Raw genomic sequence first — 25,011 nt, forward strand, 5'->3', positions numbered from 1 at the left:
CTGAAAAATATTTATGATTAGAGATGCCGTTTTTTAACCTTTTGGGCATCTAGTTAGGGTTCCGTACCCAAAGGGTAAAAACGGGACCCTATTACTAAGACTCCACTATCCATCTGTTCGTCTGTCTGTCTGTCACCAGGCTGTATCTCATGAACCGTGATAGCTAGACAGTTGAAATTTTCACAGATGTTGTATTTCTGTTGCCGCTATAACAACAAATATTAAAAAGTACGGAACCCTCGGTGGGCTAGTGCGACTCGCACTTGTCCGGTGTTTTATAAAACTTAGGACTTAATATTGTATCTATAAACATTACAAAATGTTTTATAACAATTATAACGAGACATGGAGATAGTCGTCTAAAAATACGTTACGACACGGTGAAAGTTGGCCCGCCGAAACTCGGCGAGGCCCGAACGCTCACTTTTGAGGCTTGGTTAAAGGATTGTTCATTTGGATTCCTTGTAACACGTCCTAGCTTCTGCCAGCTACTTTCGGCCAGATTCGAACTTTAAGATACATCAAATATTCGGTCTAGATGGTCGTTTCTTTTATTTTTTGCCATTTTTATATATTGTGACCTTTTTTGCCACTTTAGTGTTACTTCTAGTCAGGATCGCGAGCCCTTTTCATCCCTATAGGAGAAAAAAAGTGTCCTAAAATATCCATACATTTTTCAAACTTTCCTTTTTGTTACCGCCATACAAAGTATATGGAGAAATGGTAACACAATAGGAAAAAACTCTGTGACATTTTTTTATCCCATTAGGATCGAAATAGCTCGTGATTCTGAGTAGAAATAACATAAAAGTGGCAAAAAACGTCACAATATATAAAAATGGCAAAAAATAAAAGCAACGCTCAAATATGATATGGATCGGATATGTGTGTAAGTACATTTTTGTTTGAAGAAAACGTCACTTTTGATGATTTTTGGCATATAGCGTAGCGGGTTTTTTATTTATACTTTATGGCACATAAAATAATAAGTAAAAATGGTGGACTTAATGCCTTAAGGCAGCGGTCGGCAACCTTTTAGCAGCCAAGGGCCACATAGTAGTTAACGAAGTTAACGCGGGCCGCACTTTGTTAATAAAGACTTTATCAGACATTGACGTTTGTCCATATTACATACAAAATAGCCAGGGAGGCTCGCGGGTCGCAAGTGAGAGGTAAACATGTGCGCCGCGCCGCCGCGCCGCCGCCGCCGACGAATTTTCCACGCCGCCGCCGCCGATAAATTTGACCGGCGTATAATCGGCGTGGGAAATTTTGATACCTATCGTGTCTTATTCCATGTTGCGTAGTGAGTAGATAGTGTCAGAGGTATAATTTAAAGATCCTTATGCTTTTTCGCTTATTATTTGCCAGTGAACCAAATTAGCATCATTTTTGTCTTTGCAGTGTCTAGCCGTGATAACGATTTAGCGTTCATTTAAACAAGATCTAGTTTCTGGATCTCAGGTTATTATTTGATATTTTATCGCACAGAGTTTTTGTAGAACGCATTTTGTTTTACATCAATAGTCTCTTGATTGTCAATTTAATCAGTGAACTAAAGTCAAGAAAATAACAGGTTCATATCCTAGGACATAAACATGCTATTTTCTTTTTAGAATCTCCAGCAAGCTGTCACCACGATTATAATTGCGTATTTTATGATTTCTCTTGTGATGCTGGTGACACGCATAAGGGTCATCATTTGATAGATATGATTTGATTTATTTATCACATAATATACAATTTCATTTAAAATTACACACGATCAATTCTTTAATGTGATTATCAGCTTCTTTTATTTAACAATATGTATTTCAATCAAAATTATAAAAGTCAGGCTAAAGCTACGTATTGAGCTATGTTACCTAAACAATTATACCTACTTATAGGAACTTAAATCACCAAGTATCATCACTAAGCTAGCAGTAAAGAAAACAAAGTTGACCTTAATATTCCATAAAACGGGACACTTCAAAGACATTCTGTTGAGCGAATCAACCTGCCAGAGACGTTTACTTTCGAAAACGATGACATCTTTATTCTAACATAAATTTCTGTTAAACTTCAGTTGAGACAAATGTAAAGTATGTAGTTCATCATTATTTCGTAACAAATCCTAGGTGAGGCGACAGCGGCTGGGAAAAGTCAATATAGATTTAAGACTTAACATATAAAGATTTTTTTTGTGTTTTATTTGTATTCCGCTTACAAAGTAAGTAAAAATACTGCCTAAAATGTAGTGTTTTAAAGTATCCTTCTTATTTTAATATTTAAACATACCGTTGGTAACCGTTCGTTTGGTATTGGTAATAAATAGATAGTTGCCAAGTGACATGATGGGTAATAATTTTCGGCAATAATTTAGAAAACACACATAATATGTTTTGGATAGCCTAGTAAATACTCAGAAGGCTTTAATGTAGAGTTTCTACAGCCACGTTCTCATGCAGTATCAAAAATTATGCCACGCCGATTTCACGCCGATCACGCCGCCGCCGCCGGTCATAAAATCATCGGACGCCGCCGCCGAGGATTTTGCCATCGGCGCACATCTCTAGTGAGAGGTTCGCGGGCCGCATGCGGCCCGCGGGCCGCTTGTTGCCGACCGCTGCCTTAAGGCATTCTCTACCAGTCAATCATTGGGCCAAAAAGAGATGATTGTTGGTGCAGGATTTGTACTGTAATTGAGAATAATTAACCGATATCACTACCTACTATTTACAAATTAAATACTAATTGATATACCTATTATAATGAAATCATAAAATTAAACATGTATATACTTCGTACGATATACTTCAAAAAAAAATGAAATTTAATAGTTATTTCAAGATTCATAAATAAGATGATTATGAATCTATCTTTAGTTTAGTGCTCAGAGCCTTACAAAGATACTTTTGCGTGTCCCGAGGACACAGAACTCATCAATTATGTGCAATTATAATCGTAAATTCATCTTTTTTTGTTTCTCGCAAATCTCCAGGCGATATCATAATTTTCTGAAGACTATTGTCTGTCCATGTTGATAAAAACTTATTTTAGAGAGTGTGTGTCTGCGCCATTAGCATCTTTCTTGGTATTTATCATTTATTTAAAGTAACTTGTACAGACTCATAGTCTCATAGTTATTGTTAGTGTGTACTTATAGCTATGTTAGTGTTTGCAGTTATCACTATATTATATACGTAGAATGACTCACTCACTCATTCAGTCAGCTATACCCACTTTCTCAGTAGAAAAACGCGAAATTAAAATTTTCTTGTCCTAGCGCATACATTTTTCAAATTTGCCACTTTTTAAAAAAAATTTTTTGGCCCTTGCATAGAGAGTTGTCCGAACTTGGGACTCGGACGACCTGTGCCATAGAAAAAAAAAAATGCGTCAAAATTTTATTTCTTTTACTTTTTCCTTTTAACACGATATCGAATAGAGTTCGACCACAAGAAAAGTCTGAATGATTTTGACAGCACACGCAGTGCAAGTGTTATTTTAAACGTCAAACTTCTATGAAATTATGACGTATAAATAACACTGGCACTGCGTGTGCTATCAAAATCGTTGCAGATTTTTCTTGGTCTAACTCGGATCCCCACTATTTTTGTTAAGGGGCCCACTGATTAACAGTCCGCCGGACGGTATCGGCCTGTCAGTTGTTCGGAACTGTCAAAATTTTGTTCTAAAGCAGGCCACTGACGAGCTTTCCAAATGGATGCCGTTACAATGGATTCATCCAAATGGACGGCATCCTAATATTAAACATTGTACGTTTTTGACATTCACGGACCGATTTTGAATTGCAGCCACGCTATTTGGACTGTTGAAAGGCTCGTCAGTGGCTACCTTAACTGACAGACCGATACCGTCCGGCGGACTGTTAATCAGTGGGCCCCTTTACGCCCTGTATTGGCATGCTGTAAAACTCTTAACTTTTTATATAGGTACCTATATCTTTTTCTAACTTTTTTTTATTGCCATCTACATCCGGCTCGTTTAGCATATCTCATATAATGGCTAATAATAATTACGGCATCGATCAAGGCACTCTCTCGCTTTCTACAGATTTTGGCAGTTACTTTCACTTGGGGCCCGAGTGGTCCAAGGCACAGAATGTAGCGGGTTAAAATCATAGAATATTATACAGTATGTAACTGAACGAAAAGCAACTACTCAAACCCGTAGGTAGGTCATACTGAGCAACTTTTACTATGGGACCAACTCCGAAAACGCGGAAAAAAAATTGGATGTTTCGTACATTTCGCTGGACTGATGTTGAAATTTCCTATGGGAGAGTCATTTTTTTTTTTGCGATTTCTGGTTTGGTCCCATAGTAAAAGTTGCTTAGTATGACCTAAACATTAACGGGTTTGAGTAATTGCTTTTTGTTCAGTTACATACTGTATACATAAATATTTGTATATTTAGTGTACTCATAGTCATAAGGTATAATTAAACATATTATAATAGTATTTATGTAGAAATTATACTTCGCTCAAAAGTTACGTTTTTTTTTTGTTTATTTCTCACTGCATCCACCTCGACGCTTTTCTATTTTGCCCTATGGTTGACTGGTAGAGAATGCCTATATTGGCATGATGTCCGCCTGTTGTACTCTTTTTTATGTGCAATAAAGTTAAATAAAATTATTGGAGTAAGTACTGAAAATTTACTAATTAATTTTATTATTGTTTGAATAGAGTTGGCCCTGACCTAATCTCTCTCTTTATTTTGTTTCTAGTTAATTGTTCTACTCTACTTAATAACATGATTTTTGTTAATCGAAAATCGATATTAACTTAATTGTAAAGACTATTACATATCTTACTGTATATCTTTAGTACAATTATTACTCTTTGACACAGACTCGGTGGGAATCAAGCATAAACTCCGCCTTATGAGAAGATAGTCGCAATTTGAGGGATCTTACAAGCAAGTTACACATACACACCTTTTACAAACTTATACATTTGTTTTGTTTAATTTGAGGGGTCTTATAAGCAAGTTACACGCCCTTTACAAACCTACACACTCGCTTTGTTTACTTTCAACTATAAATTATAAGCCATTATAGGTGGTAATTGGATTGTAGTTAAATGCCATCCGCTTCCCCTTCCGCTACTTCCTATGGCTGGCGCGCCGGCGCGCGCGCAACGTAATCTTGCGTAATGTCGCCTGCGCATGTGAATGCAACATTTCGGGGATTTTCCTTTCTATTTCTTGCGTTTTGGGCCCGGCCATGTTTCGTATGTAATGTTTAATATTGTATGTTATTGATAACTGGTTAAGTGGTTACTGATAGCCATTTTCTTTAATAATTTTATGTCTACCTTTGGTGTCTACAATGAAAAAAAATTAGTCGAACTCATTGTGTAATTCAAAAATTACTGAACCTATTTAGAATTTATTTTTGTATGAAAACCATACAAAAAAAGCTCTTTACTAATCATTTATTTTATTCGCGATAAACTTAAAAACTAAAATTACACACAAAAGTATACAAGTCGGTGCAAAGTTACATTAAACGGACTTTATCGTCGTATATATCATTTTGAGCACTTTGTAACAACAGATAACACTTAAAATGTAACCACGTCACAGCTGACGTGTGTACACGTCATGAGGGACGTGACGTGACGGGACGTGACGTGACGTGACGGCTAATCATTATGAAAAAGGGTTGAAAATGTGCTGTTTAAAGGGTTAAATTATTCAGCAGTAGGGCATTAAGGGACACGTGGAACGACTCTTAAAAATGTAAGCAATTGATTGAATTTTTTTCATGTGAAAAGGAATCACTTTATTTTAAAAACTTTTTTTGGAAATTATATACTTAGTTATAAAGTGATTTTTCTATTTATTAGCAAAAATCTAAGTACTTAGATAATAAAAATGGATATTTTCAGTTTTGTATTAGAATTAGAATAACTAGTTTTCTTTTCAATAAGGTTTTGCATTCCTACCTAATTAAACTTATTCATAAATGAAATTTAAACTAGGTTTGAGTAATATTCCTCGTTTAAATTATTTACGTACCTACGTTTTCATAAGTAGCATAATCATTATCTCAATAAAACAAAAGATTCTTATGCGCGTATTATGTAGATTTTTATGACTTCAAATATCAAATCAAATATCTTTATTTTGCTTAAAATATGGTACAAAAAAAAAACAAATCTATTCCTACAAATTTCTTCACGACGTAAAACCACAGAAATCTGTACTAGTTTCATACTAAGTAATTAAAGACCACTTACAGTGCGACATAAAATAGTAGAAATTACATAAAATGGAACTAAAAAAATTCCATACTAAATTGTAGCCATGTTTAAGCATTTTACGTCAAAAATGTAAGTTACGTAGGAAGTGGCGCCCTCAATAATTTTCTACAGTTTCTTGTCGGAGTACAGTCAACAGCAGAAGTTGCTAAGCGGGTGAAATGTTTAAAATTACCTAGACACGCTCTCATTCTCTAATCAATAAAGTCGTGTCAAGATAATTTTGAACACCTGGCCCGCTTAGCAACTTCTGCTGCTGCCTGTATAAGTCGACTCTAAAAAATACTTCACCGCGCCACATAACAAAAGGACCACATAACCGTAGAAACATCAAAGTGAATGACATAATACAAGCACAATGCTAGCACATATAGCAAGCAAGGAAAGTAGTTTCAGGATCGATTGCGAGCATGCGCATTTGCCACCATCGCTTCCGAACCCCCACCCCTAACACCCCCCACTGCAACTGCATCCCAGTGCATACTAGAACGCAGGCAAAAAATAACCGAAAAAAATGACGCGCAGTTCAATTTAAAAATTATGACGCGTTCGATTTTTGAAAAGTGAGCGCCGCGAAAAGACTATGAAGAGGAAAAAAAGCAAGAAAAAAACGAACATTTTCATCCCGTAAGCGACAATATAACCTTTATCAAGTTTATACGCATTTAATCAATAGTAAAATCACAAATAGAATTTATGAATAACTCCCAAGCAAATAACCCTCACCTTACGAACGAAATTTTAGACTGATATTAAACCAAATAGCGTATTTACATTAGTTGACCATTTGAGAAAGTTTATATTAATATTTATAAAAAACGCAATAATAAACTAAAGATACAAATTAAGGGAACAGATTAGATAGTTTAAGCTTTTGTACGGACGAAAGATCTTGACACTTGCAAGTTTTCCAGTGAACATGTTGTGTAGTGTTATGTTGTGTTAGCCGCAGTGGCAATATGTTGAACATGTTTGACATGTGGAGTACGGTCAGCACGAAGCTGGAGCAGACTAACGTGCAGCAGAGTCAGCAACCACACACATCAGGTGGGAGTATTAAAGGTAACTTGATTTCAGGTACTTGTAGCTGATGTGCCGCGAATCGGAACCGGTTTTTTGCAAAAACGTTGAAATAATCATTATATTTCGAATTATTTTATACTTGAAATGTAGGACACAGTTGTATTTTTGGGTAAACTTCGTAGAATTAGAAAAGAAACAATTAACAAAGAACGAAAAAGTACCGATTTCGTTCCCATACTAAAAATACCGGTATCCGATCTCTGTGCGAAAGTTTACAAAATTGCGAAATTTCTTACAAATTTCAGAGAATTCTCATTTTTTATGGACATTCAATCATTCTGTTTCTAAAATATAAATTTCCATGCGATTTGTGAGTAAAATTTCAAAGTTTTATTAAATTTTCGACAAATTGCACATCTGTACTTGTAGCTGTACGCAGAGCCGATGGTAGAAACCCAAATAGGTACTACAAATCCCAAAGAGGTACTACAGACCCCTAAAACAACGCTGAAAAAACACACCTTTTTAGGTTAAAATTTAACCGTATCCGCCCTAATGGCTAAATAGCGACCATGTGACCTGAAAGATGAAGCTTTTTGAAACGAATTAAGCTTATTTAATCTTATTTTGATATTTAATGTCAACTTAATGTCTCAACACACGACCACTGACAAAAAAAAAGAAAAAAAAACATTGTTTAATAGCGTATAACTAGTGTACTGCGAATTTTATATTTTTTCCTAACCATATTATTATCACTAACAAGTCACTGACAGCCACTAAATTATTCTAATCTGGTGTTGTTCAGTTGTTCATTCAGAGGAGTAATATAGAAAAAATATGTATCTTATGGTATTTTATTTACTGGCAACACTGATGAATATAGTAATATACAAATTATACGACGGTCATACCTAATATTTATATACATGAACCCTGAGTACAAGACCGAGTTTTTAACAAATTGGCAGTGCCTATAACTTTTTACGATCAAAAAACTAAAGTTATAAAACCGAACACTATAATTAGGAACATCCTCTTTAAACATGCTTTAAAAAACATTATTAAAAAGATAAAACCATTGCGTGATCATATTGTTAAAATTTAGAAAGTTATGTCATAACATAACCACTGTTATTTAAATAATTATTTCACATCTTGCGTAACGAAACGGAGGAAAGTAGCCATTTAAGAATATGAGATGAGCATTGTTTAATTTCCGAACGAAATCCACCGTTTTAAAAAGTTACGACGCCATTTTGAATCTACTGTTGCAAATTGAATTCATACTTTTATTTTATGTCATCTCCGTGCTTAAAAAGTTAAAATAATCCGGTATTTTTTCATAATGCGTTTTAAAATTACGGACTCCTTAAAAAGGTTACGCGGTATTTAAAATAAGTTCGAATTTCAAAAAATGCTACACTTTCTCATCTTAATTGACATTTCGAAAGTGCTTTCGCGCGTGAACGTTCGAAGTTCGAAATTTAAAAAAGGACTCGGTGTGGCCAGTATGAAAGCAATCTGGTTTCTTTTTAAATGCGTTGCGCAACTGAAATGTTGGCATAACTGGAGTCTGAACCAGTTTTGTATGAGCGTGTGTAAACCCCTTCTGTATTTGGATTATAATAATGTATGCTTGCGCCGTTGCTTGGCAAGGTACTTATAGACTTGTGTGTTCTATTTAAGTTTAGAAATATTTACAAGAGCTTGCTACCTTACTGACTTACAAATTTTTGCTACCTATCCTATAGACATCAAAAAGTAGAGGTTATTAGTTATTATCTATCATTTTCGAGACACTTTCTGCTGAGAGGGACAGGGAGAGAAAGGGATATGTGATTTTCCCGCCCTTCTCAGCAGTAAGATAGCAGAAAGTTTCCGACGAAAGGACAGATATAACAATCTCTAAAGGGTGGGGTGGGGAGTAGTCAAATCACCTTCGTTTTCGAACTGTCAAAAAGGTTAACTAGTATTGAGTTGAATGTGAAATACAGACATGTGATGAGATTATGGTCCAAAATTAACTCGAATATCTTCGTTCAGATGTGACTATTATTTGAATGTAGCAGTTTTAAGGAAACATATTGTCATAAATGCATGAAAAATCTCATAAAAAACCTTTAATTGGATTTGATACTAAATTACGTACCTCTTAAACTAGTGCATCATACTTAATAAATCATAAATCATAAATCATCTCATTTATTCGTGATAAACTATAACATACACAAGTAAAGAAATAACAAAGAAAGTTGAACATAAAATAGTACATTTCGATGCTAGTGCGGAAGGTATGTCATTACTTCACGAGTACCGAGATATCTTGGCACGAGCCGCAGGCGAGTGGCAAGACTCGGGACGAGTGAAGAATGACATTTCCGCACGTGTATCGAACGACATTTTTTAATACAGTTGCGAAAAAATAAGTAAAATATTGTTAATCGTACACTAAACCAAAGTGGTAACAGTGACAGCTCGCTTAGACGTCGTCTTTAAGTATATTATATCTATGGGCGTTTGGCAGCTATTCCGTTCCATTCAGACAACTTATTAAGAACGGAATTTTCAATATTCAATATTAAAAAATAAACGTGTTATAATGATGAAGAGGTAAGTATTAAAATATGAAATATGTATATTTTTCACATTCTTACATTAACAGTAGGGTTTTCTGCTGATTACGACGTTTAAAGGAAACTAATATTAACACTCATCAATAAGTAGTCGTGAATTGGAACACGTATAAATTTAAAAAAATTGGAAAAGTAAAAAGCACTAGTTCGAGATAACCAACTTTCCGCACGCTAAACAGCTACGTAAAGTAGCACTTTTTGAGCAACTGTATTAAAAATAAATAAATAGTTTACCACGAAATGGTCCCGCCTCAGCATAAATGCTAACCCAAAAGTCAGCGCTGATCTTCCGGTGAGACCATTTGTGGGTCACGAACGCAGGGTGATAGGGTATTAGACTGTATTTAAAACAAATTATTTAACTCCGCGCATGAAATAAAGCACCAGAATATTAATAGAGAAACGTAGATAGCAGTTATTTTTAGACAATTTATATTTCAAAACCCGTATAAAACTATAAAGAGTAGATAATTTGAACGTGACGTCACATGCTAGTGTTTCATATAAATTCCATAGTAGCAAAATCGTTTTGACAGTTCGAAAAAAGAAACTGATTTGACAAGTAGTCAAATACTCTATTGTATAATAGTATTGGACTATAGTCGGTGGGTTTTACTCTTTGTAGCTCTTTTTGAGTTATTAAATAGTAATTATGTCTAAAAATATGCGGACTACGTTTTTCCAGTAATTTTCTAATGGGTTATTTCGTGAGCTCTTTCGATCCTGATGGGATAAAAAAGTGTCCCAGAGTTTTTCCTATTGTGTTACCATTTCCCCATATACGTTGTATGGCGATAACCAAAGGAAAGTTTGTAAAATGTATGGAAATTTTAGGACACTTTTTCTCCTATAAGGATGAAAAGGGTTCGCGATCCTGACTAGAAATAACACAAAAGTGGCAAAAAAGGTCACAATATATAAAAACCCGACAAGTGCAAGTCGGACTCGCCCACCGAGGGTTCCGTACTTTTTAGTATTTGTTGTTATAGCGGCAACAGAAATACATCATCTGTGAAAATTTCAACTGTCTAGCTATCACGGTTCGTGAGATACAGCCTGGTGACAGACGGGCGGACCGACGGACGGACGGACAGCGGAGTCTTAGTAATAGGGTCCCGTTTTACCCTTTGGGTACGGAATATGGCAAAAAATAAAAGAAACGCTCAGATAATCAATTAAATCATTACACCTAATCCCCTGTCGCGTCTTTCTGTATGTATGTTCGCGATAAACTCAAAAACTACTGATCGGATTTTCATGCGGTTTTCACATATCAATAGAGTGATTCTTGAGGAAGGTTTAAGTGTATCATTTGTTACCCTGTGCGAAGCCAGGGCGGGTCGCTAGTATGTAACAAAATTACTAATACCTAAAACTTTTTATGTGCTTGAAATTTACGTGCGTAATGAACTCTTGCGCAATTTCATTAAACAAAGTGCTTATTAAAACGCCATTCTAAGTAATAAATATATAAACAAACGAAATGTGATACTGTATATGCGAAATTATTTTGCTAATAATGGAAAATATCAACTTTGCTTTTTTTGGTAGGTATAAACTATTACCTTCTAAATATATTATTAAGATATTACGATTAAATACCATATTTTTAAATCTACTTCAGATTTTTGCTTGCTAAACAAAAGATTTTGATACTTTTAATTAAAGATTCTGATATGCACACCAATTTGTAAAAAATCTAACAAAAATTGTGACGATAACTTCCGTTTTTGAGATACCTATTTATAAATTATTAAAATATATTTTCAATTAATAATATATTTATACATATAATCTTTAATGCAAACTTCCTAAAGCCTAAATGCTTTAAGTTTACAAGCTATTCAAATTAAACTGTTTATTTCTATTCAACAAATAGTTTTAAATATTTTTAGGTTAGCCAAAATTTAGTTTATCATTGTTTTGGATTAAGCCTTCATTTACGGTTTCCTGATAAATTTAAGTCATGTTGGTAATGGTAGTCTGCAAAAGAAACAGACTGGTAGTCAAAATTAACATCACATGCTCTTATTACGTACAACCACTATACAAATTAAAAATCCAAAAATTTCTAGAGTAATTTGAACCGATAACATAGGAAATAGAATTAAAACTATAATATTGGGAAACATTTACAAAAACCCACAAACCCCAAAACTTTAATTCCTAATAAATCCTAGGTGTTAGCTATTCGCTAGTTATTCGAGTAGGTAAGTAGGCAGCCCGAGATTCACCTACTGTGCTGTGACGTCATCGCGGCATTCTGCGCCTGCGTGCAGGCGAGTCTTCGTAACGGTTTAGTACTGGCGCGAGTCGCTGTTATTCAAGGAAAGACTTGATATATTATTACATTGTAATTTTTTTTTGTGTTAATGTGTTATTGCCTAATAAATAAAAATATGTAAAGTCAATAAAGACACACGAAAATTAAAGTTCAGTCACCTGCAATAATTTGTTACAAAACGAAGGCCGTAAAAATATATGACACGATCTTATTTGTAGAGCCATAAGAGTGTGTCACATATTTTTGCGGTCTTCGAAGAGTAACATATTATTGCAGGTGACTGTACATAATGTAATCTCGACTTAATCTGAAAGTCAAGGAAGTTGTACTGATTTTTTGTTATTATTTTCACTTAGTTTTAGCCGGAGATAATCGTAATATTACACGATAGAAATGACAAATTAAAACCAAAATCATTCGTTCACACTTCACTCACTTTGAACACAATACCTACCGGTTCCTTACAATAGTTACAATGCATCCGTACAATGACGATGACGGCATTTTGTACTTTCTCCTAATAAGCTGATTCGATTCGCTATTACTAATATTCCGTGACGTGGTCACAAAAATTGTAAAAAAAAAACTAGACGGCATAAACATAATCATTAATCATATATAATATATTTTCGCCTATATACCTGCAACGAGATTTATAAACTTGGCACTCTTGGCATTGTACATTATGTATATTTGAAAGTTGCTCTTTAGGTAATTTTGGTCTTGACAACATTTTCTCTTACAAATATTATTTAATGCGTTTTTTTTGTCAGGAAAATAAATTTCCAAATCACAAAAATACTGTCTATGACTGTTTAGAACTCCTTTCCAGTTGCACCTGCTCGAGTGACCTAAACGCTTCTTCGACTAACTGTCATTTGTTGTACGATGCGCTCCAATGTTCTTGGTACTTTAAATATCAACTAAACAACTTGCCTTGCTCGCGTCCAAACGAGGCTCGGTGCAACGCACCGCCTGCATGTAAGTACGCATGCGCTATCATACGAGCAGCGTGCTGCGACAGTCTTGGTGCTTAATCGAAGTGAACAATTTAACAATATGACAGATGCAAAAAAAAAAAATTGCGTTTGTACGAATGTCCCTCGAGCGAATCAATTTTGTCAGTCAATCAATAAAAAAATATGTTCATCCCTTTTTTGGGGTAATATTATATGCTTAAAAACATAGAGAATGTTTGTGCGATTAGATTTATTTTTGTAAAAAGGTGTAAATATGCTCTTTGTACCTAAATAGGCACGAGAAGTATAAATTTGTTTTGAATATCTCAATTAACCTTCAAAGAAACGCCTCCTAGCGAATACATAAATTAAACAGTAAATGGCTACTTAAGGAAACTTTACAAAGAATCTTTTTTATAATCATCATCTTCTTAGTGTTGTCCCATATTTTGAAATAAAATTAAAATGAATGAAATAAAATTGTTTTATTCCAGAAATAGTTTCCATATACCTACACAATAAAAGTAAACTATTAAACTAAAATCTACAAGTAAGTATTTTGCCATAGCTTACGTAGCCAGCCTGGAGTCCCGCTCGGCTAATCCCAAGAATTGACACAGGCACTAGTTTCTACGAATGCGACTGCCATCTGACCTTCCAATCCAAAGGAGACACTAGGCCTTATGACGCCTTATTGATCGGCCACCAACACTTACCTACAACGTTTTGAAATTATGGGTGTCTTTGCGCATTAAACAAAAATTAATGGCGATTTTCAGAAATCTAGATAACGAGGTAATGCAAAAGATCATAAATAGCTTTTTCTTACTTATTTAAAATTAAAATAGTGAACATAATATCGTTTACATCTATATGTGACGTCCCACGGGTAAAGGTACCTTATGGCGGTTGGCGCTTACGCTATTATTAACGCCGCTCCAATATTATTGCGGCGCTATGCGACGTAAGCGCCAGCCGCCATAAGGTACCTTTTACCGTGGAACGTCACATATAAACTGAAACCTAAACAATTTTTCGTAATAATCCTGGGTTAAATTATACCACTTATTAATGTTTTGAACCATCTAGGGCTTAATAAGTACCTAAATCGAGTAAATCGGGCCTTAAATAGGCTGATAATAGTCAAAGTGCCAATTATACCCTGACAGGTGACGTTTTTGAATGTACTTAATGAAATATTTATAGATAATGATGGATAAATATTGGTTACAAGTACTTGTGTTGTAGCTCTTGCTGGGTTATGTCTAATCGTATTCACACTTAAGTCTTAACGTATTTATTTAAGTTCTGAAACTCAAATTGAGACAATAAATAAGTTAGAATTAAGTAAAATTTTATAATACTTACTCATTATAGCAAGTCAGCTTTGGTTTAGATTTGGCACTAGTTTTTGCAGAAGTAATTTCCTTCTATCATTCTAACTCACAGGTAATCTATTATTTATTTAGGTTAGTCCGGTTTCGTTATAATGTTTTCCTTCGCGGGCAATAACTGGCAAATACCAAATGATATTTTGCACATATACATAAGTTTTAATATCTTCGGTTATCTCGTACGCTTGTAGCTTTCGTTCGAACCCGCGCCCACGGTTGCCAAAGCCACGAACGACGACGAACTGCTAGACCAGCGCTCGTACAAATGGTTTAAAACATAGGCCTAAAACTTAGAGGCTAAATACACATACATAAACATTTACCCCTTTATTCATAAACCTTTACGGGCCTAATTTAGTTAAATGATGTATTATCCCTTTCTTACAAATACATAAATCAAAATGACAGATAAGGACAAACGATTATTAGCTAATTGAGGTTTGTAGCGCGTTTATGAATAAGGGGGTTAGTTATCATTCTCGAGTCCGTTTCACTCATGTGTCCATGTCCGTACATGTCGTACAATGATGTCATTTTTATTTAGATCATTGTAATATCAAAATATAAGTTAGAATTGGCCTCCTAATCACAATACATTGTCGTTTCACCTCTACGAAGCATTTTCGCTACATACCAGGAAACTCGTGTTATTAACTACGACTTAGCGCTACAACCGTAGCTTAGCAGTGTATGAGTTCAACCAGAAATAGATGACAAATGAAACAAAATACCTACGTAATTAAATCTCCACAAGAATACATTATTTATAAAATTATTTCATTTATAAACCGTCTATTTTTTCTTGTGATCTCGTATTTATTCCACCCAGGATAAGGAGCTCTTCAAACCAACAAAATTTTAACCAAATCTAACGAAATAATAAATATGGTTGTCTGTAAAGTCGGTTTACGGACGATAATTTTGCGTGATAACGTCATAAGAAAACATTACCATTACATTACGTAACGTTACCATGGAGATTTGTCCACAACGTTACCATGGAGATCTGTCCGCAACGTGACACTTTTTCGTGCATGCTACCGGTGTTCATCGATTTATAAGACGTTATCACGTCAAAAAATCGACAACAAATTAAATATCGGCCCTTATACCATACATATAATGGCCCTATGTGCAGCTCAAGTACCAAGACTGCCGCGTCCGCTCGCACGCTATATGGGTCTTGGCCAGGCAACTTTTTCTCGCGCCGAACCTAACGTGCGCCGTGTCACATGGCTATGATCGCCTGGTACCTGAGAGTTGGTCTTCCATGGTCAAGGCGCTCAAAAATATCTATACAGGCCTTTAAATTTACTTTGATTGATTAATGTTTTTCACAGCTTGGCCAGGCAATTTTTCTCGCGCCGAACCTAACGTGCGACGTGTCACATGGCTATGATCGCCTGGTACCTGAGAGTTGGTCTTCCATGGTCAAGGCGCCCAAAAATATCAATACAGGCCTTAGAAAACGTGGCTTTTGGCAACCTAAACCGAAAATTGGCTCAGAGTCGCAGACACTTGATATTATGAAAGCTGCCAACCCTCAACTAAGAAAATGTCAACAGACTTTTGAACAGAGGGCCTACCGCGAATTACGTTCGACGTGTTGCCTCCCTGTCACACTTACGTACGAATTTACAAGTGCGACAGAGAGGCAACCCGTCGAACGTGGTTCGCGATAGGCCCTTAGGTTTCCTTGACCATAGACGATTAAATCTGGAATCTGTCAGTTCAGTTATAGTTACGGAACAACGGGATCTTTTAGATATTATACGTCAATGGATCTTTTAGAACCATCACTGACTGAAAATAGGATTGTCAGATATGTCAGGTTGCCATTCAGGATTTAGGGTGGTTTTGTCAGGGTCAGGATGCTCCTTGTTAGGGTTCCGTACCCAAAGGGTAACAACGGGACCCTATTACTAAGACGCCACTGTCTGTCTGTCTGTTACCTGGCTGTATCTCATAAACCGTGATAGCTAGACAGTTGTCCGACTCGCACTTGTCCGGTTTTTATTTTCGTAAGGCAACCCTAGATATATAGTTGGTCAAGCAAACCTTGTCAGTAGAAAAACGGTGCGATTCGGGAAATGAATTAGACATTCACTAGATATGGAATAGTAAAGATGATTGACTGGTAGAGAATGCCATTAGGCATTAAGTTCGCCATTTATACATTATTTTTATGTTTTGTGCAATAAAGTTTAAATAAATAAATAAAGATATGAGACGTTCCACGGCAAAAGGTACCTTATCGCCATAAGCTGGCGCTTACGCTATTATTAACGCCGCTCCAATATTCAGCTGGGGCAATGGTACCTTTTGCCGGGGAACGTCACATATCTTTACTATTTCATATCTAGTGCATCTCTAATTCATTTCCCGAATCGCGCCAAAAGGCGCGAGATTCAAATTTTCTATGAGACGATATCCCTTCGCGCCTACATTTTTCAAATTTGCCGCCTTTTTCTACTGACAAGATCTGCTTGACCAACTATATATCTAGGGTTGCCTTACGAAAATAAAAACCGTCCAAGTGCGAGTCGGACAACTGTCTAGCTATCACGGTTTATGAGATACAGCCAGGTAACAGACAGACAGACAGTGGCGTCTTAGTAATAGGGTCCCGTTGTTACCCTTTGGGTACGGAACCCTAACAAGGAGTATCCTGACCCTGACAAAACCACCCTAAATCCTGAATGGCAACCTGACATATCTGACAATCCTACTTTCAGTCAGTGATGGTTTTAAAAGATCCATTGACGTATAATATCTAAAAGATCCCGTTGTTCCGTAACTCGTCATAGTTCTATGAGGCGGAAGTCTTGATTGTCACTTTCCATTCCACGCTATTCAAAACTTCAACCCACTTCCATCTTGAATTACATCACTAAGGGCTACTTGCACCATTCACTAACCCGGGGTTAACCAGTTAAACCTGGAGTTACCATGGTTAGTAAAGAACTATTTTGTATATTTTCTTCAAAATTTCAGACTCAGTAGTTTCGGAGATAAAGAGGGGGCGGGGGGGGGGGAATGGTAATTTTTTGGCTATTTTCTTAAATAACTTCGAAACTATTTATTTTAAAATTACAAAAAATATATATTTTTGATTCTTAAAATGAGCTGTTTCATTTGATATATAACACGATATAGTTTAAAAAACATTATTTTTTAATTTTCTCATTTACCCCCCAAAAGTGGACAAAATAGTTCTTTACCTATAGATGACAGGAAAACCTATTAGAAATATGCAGTCAAGAGTGAGTCGGACTAATTACTTAGTTTTTGATCTGACCCCTACCGGGTTTTTTAAAGGCAATTCACTCGCGTTTCACATATAAAAAATATATTGTTAAAAATTGGGTAATGTACGGAACCCTACACTTGGCCAGTTTTTTTGAAAACGAAAGTCCAAGCTATAAATGACTAATTAAAAATCCAAGGAACCTGGGCATATAAGTAGATTAAAAGTTTCATCAAACAACCTTCAGGGCCTAACCCTATTACCTCGGTTTCGCTTTGACAGTTAAAAAAAACTAATCAATCTAACCTTGAAGGGAAGTTGCGAAAATTTGTAAAAAGGCCTCACTGCCAAACGACAATAGTTACACAATCCACGGCTAAAGGTCGATTTCACTTTGACAACTAATTGTTTTAAAGGAAATCTGTATCGACAATGATTCGATTGACAAACTTATTTTTACGCGTGGTTGAATTTGGAGTTAGCATGTTTTCATACGAGTTAGTTTGAGATGTTGCGTAGAAGCGCTGATGGTACGCGCAAGTGTAACTTTGTAACCTTTTTAAAATTAGAATATATTATTTATTTTCGATTTAGCATCTATGGTAGAAAAAGGCGGCAAATATGAAAAATGAAGGCGCAATATCTTTTATAAAATTTTATAGTAGAGTCGTTTTAGTGACAAATTGGTTTGTCAGATGCCAGCCAGTTTGTTTAGTGTTTGAAATAAATAAACAAGAACTTTATCACTAAAATAGATAATAACATTTCTAAACCGATAAGGCCATGATAAGCTTTGAATTATGTCTAAGAACTTTGTACTACAATAACTAATACCTACAAAATTGTTCTATTGTCGCTATGCGCTGGCAAAATAACTGATGTCTAGAGTAGTACTTATCTAGCCAGTAATTTAAAAATACACATTCAAAACATACATTGTTTACGTACAAGGTAGATCCAAAGTGAATTATCAAATATGTACATGAAGTATTATTAATATAAATTCACACAGGTATATAAATAATAAATATAAAATAAACCACATAGGTACATATAAAAGGTGAAATATGTCAACGAATAAGGTGAACCAACATAACGATACAAAGCCAAAATTAATACACAAAACTGGACTGGCAGCCTAAAAAGAAAGCCCTTAATTACACCGAGAAAAAGTAAAAATTCGAATTTCGAAATTTCGCGACAGGACGCCTAGCATTGTGACCGGCTCAATTAAAACAAAATCCAAATTTACGGTGTTAAATTATCGACCTTATCACGTTTTGTTATGGTTGGTTATCGCTTGAGGTAGGTTGCGGCGTGAAGCCAACTCAAAAGTATGTCACAAGTTGAATAGCACGACACAAGGTCGTTCTATCTGTGAGCGTGTTGCGCGTCAAAACTGCGGATGTGACAAACGTCACTTCGATATTTGAAATAATTCGCTATATTATTTACCTATGTAATATTGTAGAATATTTACTTGAATGCTTAGAATGTTATTTGATGGCATTTCTTGCAATTATTGTCGACATTCGTCATGATTTTTACAAGGGACCTTCTAATCATATTGCGCTTTTTCTTGACCTATGTGTATCGTGTATCTATATCTATAGTTCTATACCTAACTAGTTATCTTTGTATGTATGTGATCGCGCGTTTTCTTTGTGTATAATACTGTAACTTAATAACCTATCTTCAGTTTAGTATGTAGGTACCTTTTAACTTCTTTATTGTCAAGTGTCAACTTGACAACATGTTGCTTTCATGTGAGCGCAAGCGCAAGCCATTCATTTTGTCAACAGTGCGTTTAAAACCCCTTTTTTAACTGATTACGGGAAAGGTTACTTAGTATCAATTTCTTAATTTAACATAAGTAATTCATGGTGCAAGTTTGTTAAGTTTCCAAAGTATTGAATCATCATTGGAACCTTTAATTATAGATATAACTGCGGATGCCAGGGAATGGCTACCAAACATTAGATCTTAAACTATAGACGCACATAATGTTAATGTTAAATTTGTAAATTTGATTGTTGTATTTCTTCACCAATAAAGCCATACAATCATAATAATATTATAGGTAGGTATAGGTTAAAACTGCTACCATTCATCAACAGTTGCTAAAACTACACTAAACAGTTTAGTAGCCTCGCCGCATACAGGCGTACGTATGTACAGTTAGCAACATATACAACATATAAAGTGTCATTCTATAGAACTTGCTAACTATGTAAACAAACCGCCATATTGAAATTGTTTCTGAATGATGAATTTACTAGTGACTTTTGTTTACATAGTTAGCAAGTTCCTTAGAATGACACTTTAGTTAGCAACCTGCCCTGTATTTATTAACACCCAATAAATTTCTACCTAGCCTAACTAGCCTGGGTGTCTGGCGACCTACGAGCAGGCGCATTTTTTGCGCAAAAACTCAACCTCACCGTGCAGAGGGGGAACGCGGCCAGTGTCCTGGGAACAATGCCTCAGGCTAATCTAGGTTTAGACTTATGATCATTTATGATGTTAATAATGTTAACCCCTATAAATTATGATTACCTGTACGCCAGAAAGCCAAAATTGGCAGTAGAAAAAAGCGCGAAAATCGAAATGGGACATTTTAAGAGCGATATTTATTAATTACACGAACGGGTGATCGCGATATGATTTTATTGTTTTATTTAATTGTTTAAATTACATATATTTATTTAAACGAACGGGTCTACCGCGATATGAATTCATATTGTTTTTACCTTAAATTTTCCGACGTTTCAGCTGTGGTCAGGTGTGGTGGTGAAACGTCAGAATTTAAAATCAATATATGAAATCATATCGCGGTAGCGGCGGTAGACCCGTTCGTTTAAATAAATACTTACCGTAAAACGAGGTGAGTAGGTTTCGCGGGGAGAGTTGGGTTATGAATGGGGAGAGAAGGTTTGAGAGGGGGGTGAGAAGGGATTTTAAGGCTACTGCTACAAAAATAATGTTTCCAATTTAAAATGGGGCTATAGTAATACGCATAATAAAAAAGAAATCGATCCAACAATCTTCAAAAATCACCTTTGTATGAAAAACCCTCTCACCCCAAATTCGAGGCACTACGGGGTGAGGTGGGTTTTCCTCTTTATCGTCAAAGTTATGAAATGGAACTACCCAAAATAAAATACAAACGTCCGAACCACTTATTATATACACCATTCAGTTTTCACATGTAAAAATAAAATTTTATCGAGGTTTGAAAGTCAAATTTCATCCAACTCACCCCATTTTACGGTAAGTATGTGTACAAAACGCGAGAGTTTAAAGTGTTATATTTTAAGAGTGGCTGAGTGTACACGCGTGATGTAAGAGCCCTAGTAAGTGCGAAGATCAACAAGCCTTGCGCAAGCGCCGCGCCGCGCCGTCACGTTAGGGAGGAAAGATTCTTACCATCTTGGACCATATGAGTCGATATTGTCAGTCTGACTGTCTGTCTGTATGTGAATATGCGTTTCTAAAGACACTTCCTTCTAAGCTAAACTGTTGATATCTCGCCTGAGCCGACTCGACCTTCAAGAAAAAGAGCGTACTCCCGTCTTAAATCTCGGCAACGCATTTACAACCGCACTGGTGTTCGGTGTCCATGGGCGACCGTAATCGCTTACTATTTATTAGGCGATTCGTGTCCTCGTTTGCCTCCTATATCACAAATAAAAAAGGAAAAATCATTTTTGACACGCACAATTTTGACAATACTAAATGGGGTTGGCCGGTCGAAGTATATATGTAGCAGATGGCGCCATCATAGCCCTGTCAATCCCTAGAATTGTGTCAAATTATTGTTTTTTTAATGGAATTTTATGCCCTGGATGCCAGCCCTTTAAGCCAAATCCCATAGAAAAAGAGGCAAGCTATGATGGCGCCATCTATACACACTTTTGACAGTTGCCGACCCCATTATCTTTTGTTATGTGTCGAACATACATTTGTGACGTAACGGCCCTACGGTAAGTGCGAAGAGCAACGATGGTTGCGCAAACGCATACTAGGAAATATTCGTTCATTGAACGAATTATGAACTCGCGGCTCAATGGTAGAGCGGTAGAGTTAGACCAAGAAAAGTCTGCAACGATTTTGGTAGCCCACGCAGTGCAAGTGTTATTTATACGCTATAATTTCATAGAAGTATGACGTTTAAAATAACACTTGCACTGCGTGTGCTATCAAAATTGTTGCAGACTTATCTTGGTCTAACTCTATTTTTTTCAGAGATATTTTATATACTTACATTCACTAGAGTCGGCCCAAACCAACTCTGCATGGCATTTGCAATGTCATCATTACCTAATGTCAAATATCGATGAAAATATGACGTTGATAATGACACATACTTTGTTAATAGAGTGCGTGTTGAGATATTTTTAGCACCTCGGCCGCTCCGATATATCTGATGGAGACTGTATAATTCAGCACCTTACACAGTACCGTTTTTACCATAAGGGCACACGGGGCCTGTGCCCCAGGGCCTCCTTCCTCAGGGGGCCCCGAAGGACAGACAGTAACAGTATATTTGATTACCCATATTAAATGGAAGATCATAGTAGAAAAACGTTAGTTTAATTCGATTTTTTTATTCCCATTAGGGCCCCAAATTCTTATGTGCCCAAGGGCCCCAGCATAGTTTAAGACGGCCCTGGTCCTTACATCATACCGTACATTCAACTCAATGCAGCTCAATGAAGACTCGCTAAACATAACACCTAACGAGCGCTTACCACCTGGCGCAAAAGAAAAATGGGTGACCTGGAAGTCTCTAAATAGACTAAGATCGGGAGTTGGCCGATCCAAAGACAACCTCCTGAAATGGGGAATCAACCCAGGACAAAGTGATGCACTATGCGAATGTGGCGACCTACAAACAACGCAACATATGATGCAGTGTTCCCTGTGTCCAACTATGTGCACTACGGAAGACCTCATAAGAGCTACCCCCCGGGGGTTAGAGGTGGCAAAATATTGGCAAAATACAATTTAGTTATGATCCCTTCACACGATAAGAAGAAGAAGACCGTAGATTATAGTACATATAGCACCGTACGTCGGTATTTTCCTTATTGCAACATTTCAAGGGAAAGCAGTGACTATTGACGCATCATGCTTAAGTCTTCTGAATCATAGGTACGAGTAATAAACAAAAAACAACTGCTTCTATACTGTTGCTCTATCGCTCGAGGCAAATATCGAAATTTCGATTTTCTGAAATGGCTCCTTAAGCCAGTTGAGGGTAGATGAAAACATTACACGATCAAATAATGTAGGTTAAAGTCAGGTCGTTCAGTGACAGATCCAGGCGGTTTTGTTGGTTGGTTAACCAATAAATGTTATAACTACCCGAAAATTTACAAATTGTTTGTTTACTTTTATTTAAATACCTAAAGATACAGACTATAAATATCGTTATTTTAACTTTATATACAAATGTACAGCGAATAAATTGTATTAACCCTTCCAACCAATTAAGTAGCAATATAATTAACCATAATGTATTCAACCAGCACTGCTAGTATGTCTTATCTACAAACTTGTTTAAGTCAAGGATACCTGAACACATACGTTAGGCACTGTTACTTAGGCACTAAACGCACCCATGTTTAACCTTTTGGACGCCAATGACCGATATATCTGCACCGCAGGTTCGACGCCAAAAACTGATTAATCGGTCACAGACCACAGAGCATCATAGACCTACGTGCATATGCATAAAGTTCAATTTCATTTTTGACACTTCGGTGACGTGGCGTTCGGGTGACTGCTTTTGTGTTTGACACGGCGTCGAAAAGGTTAAGGACCTAAAAACGTTTAATCCGACACCGTGGCTATCCCATCGCCATCCCGTCGCGCCATAATATAAGCCATCCGACACCACTACCCTCTCTACACGCTGGCCGATCTTAGTGGGCCAGTATGATGGCCCATCGAGTAGAGGAGCCATTAGCCACGTCGATCTTGGTGGTGTAATGCCTAGTATCTCGGTGTTTTGAGCATCATCTTCCCAGCGTTGTCCCGGCATTTTGCCACGGCTCATGGGAGCCTGGGGTCCGCTTGGCAAGTAATCCCAAGAATTGGCGTAGGTACTGGTTTTTACGAAAGCGACTGCCATCTGACCTTCCAATCCAGAGGGGAAACTAGGCCTTATTGGGATTAGTCCGGTTTCCTCACGATGATTTTCTTCACCGAAAAGCGACTGGTAAATATCAAATGATATTTCGTACATAAGTTCCGAAAAACTCATCTTTTATTTTTATTTTTACGGGAATATAAAAAAAAATATTAATAACTTGGCGGTTAAGAATGTAAACGAGAAACTCAATATAGTTACAGTTTCAAGAACAGGTGATTTGGTGACATTATAAGCTCCTTGTAATGAGTTTTGATGATTTAAAAATAATAGGCAATATTACGCAAAACTCTGCGTAGGGGGCGCCACTATAATATCCATCACAATCTGGGGATCTACCGGGAAACAAGAAAACTCTTGCATATTCGAGCGATAAGAGGCAGTAGATAACTAAATTTCGATTTTCGCGTTTCCCGGTAGGCCCTTGTTAACAAACCGCCTTGATGCATCAATGTCATATTTTATTGTCTGTGAAAACTTGTCAAAAAACTGTTTAAGGCACAGTATATATAAGTTACTCTATGGTACTCTATTACTAGCTAGCTTAGTGCTGCACTCTGGCGGCAGAACATTGCAGTAAGACCCCCTATTGAAAATCATTTTTTATCTCACTCTAAGGTTTGGCTTTTCAATGCTGAAAGAGAAAATAAGAAAGAGACCCCTATTCAAGTTGCGTTTTATGCGCAAGGCCGCTGCGCACGCGACGGCCACCGTGCGCGTGACGTCACCACTGTCGTGACGTCACCACGATTTGGGTCAATGCGACAGCGCTTGCACTTTTCTTTTTCGCACTTTGATTCGTTGTTTTTTATTGATGAATTAAAATTGTTTTATTTATTTATTTCATTCCTATTGCAAAAAACTTTACAGTGCATAAGGTGAATTTAATGTCATTAGGCATTTTCGACCTGTCAACCTTAAGGGAAAGTAGAGAGCCTTAAGAGTCGAACCAAGTTAACTCTGCGTTAACGTGCAACTCTGCTAAGTCGGTGCAAATTTAGCTTAGAGGACTCTTTTTATTAATTTAACTTTTATTCCAAAA

At 36.4% G+C, this 25,011-nt stretch overlaps 1 protein-coding gene across 8 annotated transcripts in view; it reads left to right on the top strand.

Annotated features, from left to right (window-relative positions):
* The window catches only part of LOC134802727 (probable nuclear hormone receptor HR3), a 170,173-nt gene that overhangs the window by 50,822 nt on the left and 94,340 nt on the right, over positions 1–25,011 (top strand). For 2 of the 8 annotated variants that reach the window (XM_063775381.1, XM_063775387.1), the window contains exon 1: positions 6,545–7,334. The exons of 3 other annotated variants lie outside the window; for them this stretch is intronic. In XM_063775381.1, the coding sequence (XP_063631451.1) occupies positions 7,232–7,334 (103 nt within the window). In that variant the 5' untranslated portion in view covers positions 6,545–7,231. Of the gene's footprint in view, positions 1–6,544; positions 7,335–25,011 lie in introns of those variants that run through there. 3 more of the 8 variants (XM_063775383.1, XM_063775388.1, XM_063775382.1) reach the window with 2 other exon arrangements.

The sequence above is a fragment of the Cydia splendana genome, chromosome 25, assembly GCF_910591565.1.
Source record: "Cydia splendana chromosome 25, ilCydSple1.2, whole genome shotgun sequence".
Classification (NCBI taxonomy): Eukaryota; Metazoa; Arthropoda; class Insecta; order Lepidoptera; family Tortricidae; genus Cydia; species Cydia splendana.